Here is a 10405-nt window from a genome sequence, read left to right as displayed (position 1 = left end):
ACAGGCAGAGTGAACGGTGGCTTCAGACTAAAAGTGCATTTCATTTCTCCGTGTCATTTCTGATTTGAGCACCGGGGCAGAGGGTGCCTGTGGGTTCCCCTTCCAGAATCTCACCCACGAAGAGCAATGAGACACTCACCTCTCCCCTGCAGCCTGCACTCCCAGAGGGAGGGCATCAGGCAACTCCACACCCCTGATGCTTTCTCCCCAGGGCAGAAAAAGCCGTCCCAGGGCCCAGTCCAGCTGCCAAAACCTGGGGGGCCTCCATCTACCCATCCGCCCACGCCCCCAGGCCGCCCACCCCCACCGGGCTGAGGGGAAGGGAGAGCCCCTCTGGCTCATCACCGCTCGGGCTTGGAGTTGGCTTCAGGCCTCCCTTCGGGGCCGCCGTCGCTGGTCCCTGTCCCCTCGCTCCAGCCCCAGTGCTCAGTGTAGAGCTCGGCCAAGACAGGACAGTGCTCCGACGCCACCCCGCCCCACGACCAGTTGTCCGGAATCCAGGGGTTCGTTAGGCCTTCTCTGACCACGGCCCAGTGGCCTGCATGAGGAGGAACACACAACAGGAGATCTGAGAAAACCATGTCAGCATAGGGATGCTCGGTGTGGGGTGGGAGGTGGGGGGCTGGTGGGAAAAGGGGCCCTCCCTGCCTCCCAACGGGCACAAAGCTATTCCTCAAAGTGCTGGGTTTGAGAAGGTTGTGTGTGTGTGCGTGTGTGTGTATGTTGTGTGAGTCTGTGTATATATGTACACATGTCACGGTGTGTGGGCATGATATGTCTGTGTGATTGTGTGCCTGGACAGTGTGCGTCTATGAGAAACGATGTGTGTCTGTACGTAACTGTAATAATAATGATAATAGTGGTATTTTTAAGCACCAAGCACTGGGGTAGATACAAGATAATCATGTCCCACGTAATGCTCCCAGTCTAAGGAGGAGGGAGAACAGGTTTTAAATCCCTATTTTACAGATGGAGAAACTGAGGCACAGGGAAGTTAAGTGACTAGCCCTAGGTCACACAGCAGATACATGGAGGAGGCAGGATTAGAACCCAGGTTCTCTGACAACCAGGACTGTGCTCTTGCCACTAGGCCATGCTGTAATAACAATAATAATAATAATAATAACAATTCAAACAATATTATAACAATTATTATTGTTATTATTATTATTATTTATTATTATGGTATTTGCTAAGCACTTACTATGTGCCAGACACTGAACTAAGCACTGGGGATACAAGCAAGCTATGTGTCAGTGATTGAGTGTGTGTAGATGATTATGTACGCCTGTGTTATTGTGTATCTTGACACCTGTCCACATGTTTTGTTTTGTTATCTGTCTCCCCTTCCTAGACTGTGAGCCCACTGTTGGGTAGGGACCATCTCTATATGTTGCCAACTTGTACTTCCCAAGCGCTTAGTACAGTGCTCCGCACACAGTAAGTGCTCAATAAATGCTATTTGAATGAATGAAGTGCACATTTGTGTGACTGTGTATCAGTGTGTGCCCAGGCAGTGAGTGTTTCTTCGTGTCGGTGAATTAGTGTGTGTGAGTGTGATTCCGATTGTGCCAATGTGTCAGTGATTGAGTGTGAGTGTTTGTGTCTGGGTGTAACTGCACATGAATGTGTCTGTGTGCCTGTGTTCCTGTGTAGTGTGTATCTGTGTGGGTGTCCATGGGTGAACATGTCTGTGTGATGGTGTGTTTACATGTTGGTGTGTCTGTGGGTGTAGGGGTATAGGGGTATGTCTGTGTGCTTGAGTGTGGGTGTGTATGAATTACCTGTGAAAACCTTCTTCAAGCTGTGACTGAGCTGCACTTCTGTGTGGGTTGTTGCCAACTTGTACTTGTTGCCAACTTGCACTTCCCAAGCGCTTAGCACAGTGCTCTGCACACAGTAAGCGCTCAATAAATATGATTGATTGATTGATTGATTGTGGGTGTGTATGAATTACCTGTGAAAACCTTCTTCAAGCTGTGACTGAGCCAGATGTTGTGTAACGCCAGGGATCCTTGCGGGGCCTTGGTGCTGATGTTGGTGAAGGTGCCGGCGGGGACGAGGGGGTGGAATTTTTCTTTCCGCAAGACGTCGTGGTCGCTGCTTTCTGGGCCTTGCCCAAAATCCCCCAGTAGAACCAACTCTTTATCGCCTGGAAGTGGGGACAGAAGGGTGGTTAGACCGAAGCGCTCGGGCATCAAGATGACAGAGCAAGGCAGGGGAGCACAGGGCAGATTGGGGCAGACTGGGGAAGGGAAGACAGGACAGGACAGTCAGGAAGGGGGGAATAGAGCAGCGCATCGGAGGGGATAGGAGAGGGCAGAATAGAGCAGCGTAGGTGGGAAGACAGGACAGGATGAGAAAGGGCAGGATGGAGAGTCAGGGCAGGAAAGTAGAAGGGAGAACAGAATAAGACAAGGCAAGGTAAGGTGGGTTTGGATGGCAGGGCAGGACAGGGTGGCAGGAAAGGGCAGGATGGGGTGGGGGATAGGGCAGGGTCCTCACTGCGCCTCATTCTCACCCGCCGTCGACCCCTGGCCCATGTCCTACCTCTGGCCTGGAATGCCCTCCCTCCTCACCGGAAGCAGCGTGGCTCATGTCCTACCTCTGGCCCGGAATGCCCTCCCTCCTCACGAGAAGCAGCGTGGCTCAGTGGAAAGAGCACGGGTTTGGGAGTCAGAGGATGTGGGTTCTAATCCCGGCTCTGCCACATGTCTGCTGTGTGACCTTGGGCAAGCCACTTAACTTCTCCGGGCCTCAGTTCCCTCATCTGGAAAATGGGGATTAAGACTGGGAGCCCCACAAGGGACAGCCTGTTTACCTTGTATCTACCCCGGTGCTTAGAACAGTGCTTGGCACATAGTAAGCTTTTAACAAATACCATTATTATTATTATTATCCACCAAACTAGCACACTTCCCCCCTTCAAAGCCCTACTGAAAGCTCCCCTCCTCCAGGAGGCCTTCCCAGACTGAGCCCCCCATTTTCCTCTGCTCCTCCTTCCCTCTCCATTGCCCCTACTCCCTCCCTCTGCTCTACCCCCTCTCCACCCCACAGCACTTGTGCATATACGTACATATTTATTATTCTATTTACATGATTAATGACATGCATATATCTATAGTTCTATTTATTTACATCGATGCTCTGCTTTGTTTCATTTTGTTGTCTGTCTCCCCCCTTCTAGACTGTGAGCCCGTTGGTTAGGGATTGTCTCTGTTGCCGACTTGTGCTTTCTAAGTGCTTTGTACAGCGCTCTGCACAAAGTAAGGGCTCAAGAAATATGATTGAATGAACGAACGACCGGACAGGTCAGGAATGGAGGAATGGGACAGGGCAGGGCTGTGGGGGTCGTGCAGCTCCTGGCCCACTGAGGTCTGCACCCGCAGGAGGCTAGCCCTGTCGCCCCGGGCCTGAGGCTCAGCCGTTTGGACTGGGTCCCACACCCATGTCTGAGCCAGGGGAATGCCCAGGGGAAGCGGGGAGGGCTCGGCCAAGGTCCGGACCTGGTGAGTGTACGGGCAGTGGAGTCTCTCGCCCTGGGATGGCATCGCCCCACGTTGCTCCTCAGCATGGGTGGGCCCTCCCATCCTGCCGGCCCCCCATCCTGCCGCCCCCCATCCTTGCCGCTCTCTCCAGAATCCCAGGTGGCATCAGGATGGCAGGGCAGGAAGTTGGGGGAATAAGCCATTGAAGAAGTGAGAGGGGCCTGCATGGGGGAGAAGAGACCACCTTCGGGGGAGGAAGGTGGGCAAGGAACACAGGCAGGAGGGCACTGAGGTTGGGGGCGAGCCCTTGTTCAGAATGGGGTATGAACCCACTGCCCCCGACTACCCTCCAACAGCTCACTGTGACTGTGGCCATAATAATAAATTATAATAATAATAATGACATGTGTTAAATGCTTATTATATGCAAAGCACTGGAATAGCTACAATGTAAGCATGGCATACACAGTCCCTGCCCCACCTGAAGCTCACAGTCTAGGCAGGAGAGAGAACAGGTCACTGAATCCCCATTTTACAGAGGAGAAACTGGGGCACAGAGAGGTTCAGTGAGTTACCCAGGGTCACACACTCAGAAGGCAAGTAGTGGAGTGGAATTTGAACCCTGGTCCCGGGCCCTTTCTGTTGGGCCCTCTCGCACGGTGGACTTTGGGAGCTCTGAGCAGGCTGGAGGGACAGGCACAGAACTTTATCCTAGAGGATAAAGCACAGGCCTAGGGTGCCAGAGGATCTGGGTTCTAATCCTGGTACTGCCACTTGCCTGCTGTGTGATTTTGAGCAAGTCACTTCATTTCTCTGTGTCTCAGTTTCCTCAACTTCCAAGGAGGGGTTCAATATCTGTTCTCCTTCCCACTTAGACTGTGAGTCACAGTCAGGGACTCTGTCTAGCCCAATAAACCTGCATCCACCCCAGTGCTTAGAACTGTGCTGGACACATAGGAAGCAATTAGCAAATAACATAAAAAGATCTTTACACTCATTCACTTCCCTAGGAGTAATTACGTTTGTATCTGTCTCCCTCACTAGATGTAAGCTCCTTTAAAGCAGAAATAATTCAATCAATCAATAAACCAATCAGTCAACGGTATAATTTGAGTGCTCACTGTTTGCAGAGCACTGTACTAAGCTCTTAGGAGTGTATAAGAAGCACTAACTGTGTACTAAGCACTGAGGTGAATACAAGATAAACAGTCCCCATCCCATGTGGGGTCACATCTCAAGAGGAGAGAGAACAGGAATTAAATCCCCATTTTTCAGGTGAAGAAACTAAGGCCCCCAAGAAATGAAGCGACCTGCCCAAGGTCACGCAGCAACTAAGTGACAGAGCAGAGATCAGAACCCAGATCCTCCCAGGCTCTTTCTACTAGGCCATTCTGCTTTTCAGGCTTCCATTCTGGAGCTCTGGGGTTTTGCAGTAGAGAGGTACCTGGGATCTGGAGGGGTCCTCGGCACTTCTGCCTGATCCCATCAGTGCAGGATTGGGGTCCCCATGGGCAGCGAGGGGTCTGACTGGAGCCCCCAAGCCCAGCAACATGGGAGGGCCCCCCGAACAATGGAGCCAGTCCCCAGCTAGGGAAGGGACTGGCACTTGGCTTCCCCTCAACATCAACAAAATTCCCAAATCTCCCCTGGACCCCCACATCACCTCGCCATAGGCTATGAGTGGCCTCATGCTAGCCCTCGCTGTGAAACCAGAAGCCACGCTGTGTCCAGGGCACACAGCAACTAGAGGGACCAGAGTTTTTTACTGGGTCATGGGCTGTCAGCTTGTGAACTCCTGGAGGGCAGGGATCGTGCCTACTTACTCCCAGGCGCTCAGTACAGAGCTCTGCACACCACAGGCACTCAATAAATACCATTGATTGATCAGATGTTTGATTGATTGCTGGGCACCTGAGTGTCCACAGACAGCTCTTGTGGCTAGTAGGCAAGAAGATGCTTGAGATGTCATGCATTCATTCAATCATATTTATTGAGCGCTTACTGTGTGCAGAGCACTGTACTAAGTGCTTGGGAAGTACAAGGTGGCAACATATAGAGACGATCCCTACCCAGCAACAGGCTCACAGTCTAGAAGGGGGAGACAGACAACAAAACAAAACAAAACTTGTAGACAGGTGTCAAAATCGTCAGAACAAATAGAATTAAAGCTATATGCACATCATTATAAAAATAAATAGAATAGTGAATATGTATAAGTAAAATAAATAGAGCAATAAATCTGTACAAATATATATACAGGTGCTGTGGGGAGGGGAAGGAGGTAGGATGGAGGGATGGGGAGGAGGAGAGGAAAAAGGGGCCTCAGTCTGGGAAGGCCTTCTGGAGGAGGTGAGCTCTCAGTAGGGCTTTGAAGGGAGGAAGAGAGCTAACTTGGCACATGTGTGGAGGGAGGGCATTCCAGGCCAGGGGAAGGACGTGGGCCGGGGGTCGGGGGCCGGACAGGAGAGAACAAGGTACAGTGAGGAGGTTAGCAGCAGAGGAGTGTATGGAGCGGGCTGGGCTGGAGAAGGAGAGAAGGGAGGTGAGGTAAAAGGGGGCGAGGTGATGGACAGCCTTGAAGCCGAGAGTGAGGAGTTTATGCTTGATTCGCAGGTTGACAATTAGCCACTGGAGATTTTTGAGGAGGGAAGTAACATGCCCAGAGCGTTTCTGGATAAAGACAATCCGGGCAGCGGCGTGAAGTATGGACTGAAGTAGGGAGAGACAGGAGGATGGGAGATTAGAGAGGCGGCTGTTGCAGTAATCCAATCGAGATAGGATGAGAGATTGAACCAGCAGGGTAGCGGTTGGGTGGAGAGGAAAGGGCGGATCTTGGTGATGTTGTGGAGGTAAGACCAGCAGGTTTTGGTGACGGATTGGATGTGTGGGGTGAACGAGAGAGCGGAGTCGAGGATGACACCAAGGTGCGGGCTTGTGAGACGGGAAGGATGGTAGTGCCGTCTACAGTGACAGGGAAAGTCAGGGAGAGGGCAGGGTTTGGGAGGGAAGATAAGGAGTTCAGTCTTGGACATATTGCATTTTAGATGGCGGGCAGACATCCAGATGGAGATGTTCTGAAGGCAGGAGGAGACACGAGCCTGGAGGGAGGGGGAGAGAGCAGGGGCAGAGATGTAGATTTGGGTGTCATCCACATAGAGATGACAGTTGAAGCCATGGGAGCGAATGAGTTCACCAAGGGAGTGAGTGTAGATAGAGAACAGAAGGGGACCAAGAACTGACCCTTGAGGAACCCCTACAGTAAGGGGATGGGGGGGGGTGGAGCCCACAAAGGAGACTGAGAATGAACGGCCTGCCTCTGGCCTGGAATGCCCTCCTTCCTCAGAGCTGAAGCAGCATAGCCTAGTGAAAAGAGCCTGAGCTTGGGAGTTAGAGGACGTGAGTTCTAATCCCGGCCCTGACACTTGTCTGCTGGGTGACCTTGACCAAATCACTTCACTTCTCTGTGCCTCAGTTACCTCATCTGTAAAATGGGGATTAAGACCGTGAGCCCCACGTGGGACAACCTGATCCCCTTGTATGTACCCCAGTGCTTAGAACAGTGCATGGAACATAGTAAACACTTAGCAAATACTATTATCATTATTATTATTATTACCTGACAGACAATTGTTCTCTACCCCTTCAGAGCTTTATTGAAGGCACATCTCCAAGAGACCTTCCTTGACTTAAGCCCCGCTTTCCTCTTCCCCCTCACCCTTCTGTGTCACCCTGACTTGCTGCCTTCATTCATCCCCACTCCCAGCCCCACAGCACTTATGTACGTATCTGTAATTTCTTTATTTATATTAATGCCTGTCTCCCCCCCTAGACTGTAAGCTCTTTGTGTGTACGGAATGTGTCTGTTTATTTTTGTACTGTACTCTCCCAAACTCTTAGTACAATACGAATGAATAAATGCAAGTTATGCTGAACACATAATGAGAGCGAATGGGCCATTTTGCGGAAGTGCTCCCAAGTGTGCTTGAATCTGAACCTATCTGAACTATATTAATTTATATTAATGCCTGTCTCCCCCACTATACTGTAAGCTCTTTGTGGGTAGGGAATGTGTCTGTTTATTTTTGTATTGTACTCTCCCAAGCGCTTAGTACAGTACGAATGAATGAATGCAAGTTATGCTGAACACATAATGAGAGCGAATGGGCCATTTTGCGGACGTGCTCCCAAGTGTGCCTGAATCTGAACCTAGAACATTTCTCTGCAGGGTGGGAGATGGGGTGGCCCTGACTCCCCTCACCCTGTGCTCAGAGCTTCTGTGTTTACTGTGAACATAGGCATGACTTCTGAGCTGTGCAATTCAGTGTCAGGGGCCAAGGCAGAGGGAGGCTGGAGGCTGGAGGCTGAAAATAAGAATTCCGGTTGAACAAAGAGGTGTCTGCTGCTGTGTCCGAACTGAACAGGGAAAACCAGACTGTCCAGTTTAGGACTGGACCAATGGCCACCATCCCCGGCCCCTAGGGAAACGGGTTCCCTACCTTTCAGCAATTCTTGCAGAGTCTCAGCAAAGGGCACTATGCTGTGGCTCTCTCCAGGACTCCGATCCATCTCTTCTGCCTCAGGAGAAGATGGTGGAACCAGGTGGAGGTTAACCAGTGTGAGGTGGTTTGTCCCAACCTGGGCAGGAGGAAGCAGCAGGACCAAAAGAGGGTCAGTGATTCAGAGCCAAAGCCTGGCCTATCACCCCATAGATCTATCTGAGCCCTCATCACACTGGCCCCATTTCCCTCATGCACAGGACTGGTGGCTCCCTGCTCTGCTCGTGCCCACCCCCGTGCCCAGAGTTCAGCCCGCTGGCATCGAAATATTGATTCGTAAACCCAGCATGCCTGGAGGAGGCACAGCTGGAAGTTCCATGCGGCTGTTGACCAGTCAGCCCCGGAGGAGCTGTTAGAAAGTGCCAGGGACGCAGGGGGGGCCATTAATGAGGTGGCTCTCTGTTTCAACTGGCACGCCACCCACCCAAGCTAATGAGACCAGAGAACGAGTGCCCTCTGAGGGCAGGGCCTGTGCCCAGAACCCAATGCGACCTGTATGATCTGTGTTATCAGGACTTAGAGAAACTTGGCTGGTCATTGGGTTTATTTTTCTGGTATTTGCTAAGCACTTTCTATGTGCCAGGGACTGTATTAAGCACTGAAACAGATACAAGCTTATCAGTTTGGGCACAGTCTCTGTCCCACATGGGGTTCACAGTCTTAATCTCCATTTTACAGATGAGGTAACTGAGCACAGAGAATTTGAGCGAGTTATCCGAGATCACAGAGCAGACGATTAGCAGAGCTGGGATTAGAACCCAGGTCCTTCTGCTCCTACGACTGTGTTTGATCCACTAGGCCAAGCTGTTTGGGGAAAAATAACAAGAATAATAATGATAACAATAACAACGATAACAACGGTATGCGTTGAGCACTTTCAAAGTGCCCAGTAATGGAGGAGATACAAGTTAATTGGGTCGGACAGTGACCCGGTTTCTCGTGGAGCTCACAGTCTAAGGAGAAGTGAGAACACGTCTTGAATCCCGATTTTACAGATGAGGAAACTGAGGCGCCAAGAAGTTAGATGACTTACTCGGGGTCACCCTGGAGACTAAGGATTAGAACACAGATCCTCTGACTCGCAGGTTCATGCTCCTTCCACAAAGCCTCACTGGAAAAGTAGCTTGCCTGTAGCCTGTTCCCCAGCCTGCTTCCTGGGGGCCAAGTAGGGACCGTCTCTATATGTTGCAAACTTGTACTTCCCAAGCGCTTAGTACAGTGCTCTGCACATAGTAAGTGCTCAATAAATATGATTGAATGAAACAGGCCCTGGAGTGGAGTGGCCTCACTTCACTGCTTCACGGGAAGCAGTGTGGCTCAGTGGAAAGAGCATGGGCTTCGGAGTCAGAGGACATGGGTTCAAATCCCGGCTCCACCACTTGTCAGCTGTGTGACTTTGGCCGAGTCACTTCACTTCTCTGGGCCTCAGTTTCCTCATCTGTAAAATGGGTATGAAGACTGTGAGCCCCACGTGGGACAACCTGATTACCTTGTATCTACCCCTGATTACCTTGTATCTTTTAGACTGTGAGCCCACTGTTGGGCAGGGACTGTCTCTATATGTTGCCAACTTGTACTTCCCAAGCGCTTAGTACAGTGCTCTGCACACAGTAAGCACTCAATAAATATGATTGATTGATTGATTGATTACCCCAGCACTTAGAACAGTGCTTGGCACATAGTAAGCACTTAACAAATACCAACATTATTATTATTATTATTCCCTTCTCCTGCTGGGCTCGGCCCTTCCATCAGCCTCTCCAGGGTTGACGAGTGAAATCCAACACTGGCAAATCAAATTCATTCAATCGTATTTACTGAGCACTTACTGTGTGCAGAGCACTGTACTAAGCACTTAAAATCAAATTAGAGAAGCAGTGTGACTTAGAGGAAAGAACCCAGGCTTGGAAGTCAAAGGACCTGGGGTCTAATCCTGGCTCTGCCACTTGTCCTCTGAGTGACCTTGGGCAAATCACTCCACTTTTCTGTGCCTCAGTTCCCTCATCCATAAAATGGTGATTAAGAACATGAGTCCCATGTGGGACGGGGACTGTGTCCGATCTTATTACCTCGAGTCTACCCTCAGCACGTCAATAAGCCCTACACGAATACCATAAAAAAAATCAGGCCCTCAACCTCCTGCTCCATGGGTGGTTGGTGCGGGGAGGGGAATGCTGGGAGGGGATGGAATGGGAGGCAGCGCCAGAAAGGATGGAGGGAGGGACCACTTGGTCTCGGGTAGTTGATGCCTCGCACTGGATTTCAGTTCAGAACATTAGGGCCCTGGGCCTACAGGCTTTAAAGTTGAGCATTCCCTCCCAGCTGATCAAATCAGTCAATGGTGTTTAGTGGAAAGAGCCC

General features: G+C 50.9%; 1 protein-coding gene across 1 annotated transcript in view; it reads right to left on the bottom strand.

Moving 5' to 3' along the window:
* Positions 1-291: 291 nt before the first annotated feature.
* The window catches only part of EEPD1 (endonuclease/exonuclease/phosphatase family domain containing 1), a 153249-nt gene continuing 143135 nt past the window's right edge, over positions 292-10405 (bottom strand). The window contains exons 5-7 of the mRNA XM_038762007.1: positions 7985-8123; positions 1958-2152; positions 292-538 (exon numbers count right to left, since the gene is read on the bottom strand). Of these exons, the coding sequence (XP_038617935.1) occupies positions 342-538; positions 1958-2152; positions 7985-8123 (531 nt within the window). The 3' untranslated portion in view covers positions 292-341. The remainder of the gene's footprint in view (positions 539-1957; positions 2153-7984; positions 8124-10405) is intronic.

This window comes from Tachyglossus aculeatus, chromosome 2 (genome assembly GCF_015852505.1).
Source record: "Tachyglossus aculeatus isolate mTacAcu1 chromosome 2, mTacAcu1.pri, whole genome shotgun sequence".
NCBI classification, from domain to species: Eukaryota; Metazoa; Chordata; class Mammalia; order Monotremata; family Tachyglossidae; genus Tachyglossus; species Tachyglossus aculeatus.
The sequence above is the reverse complement of the archived record's forward strand: the minus strand, read 5'-3'. Positions and strand labels throughout refer to the sequence as shown.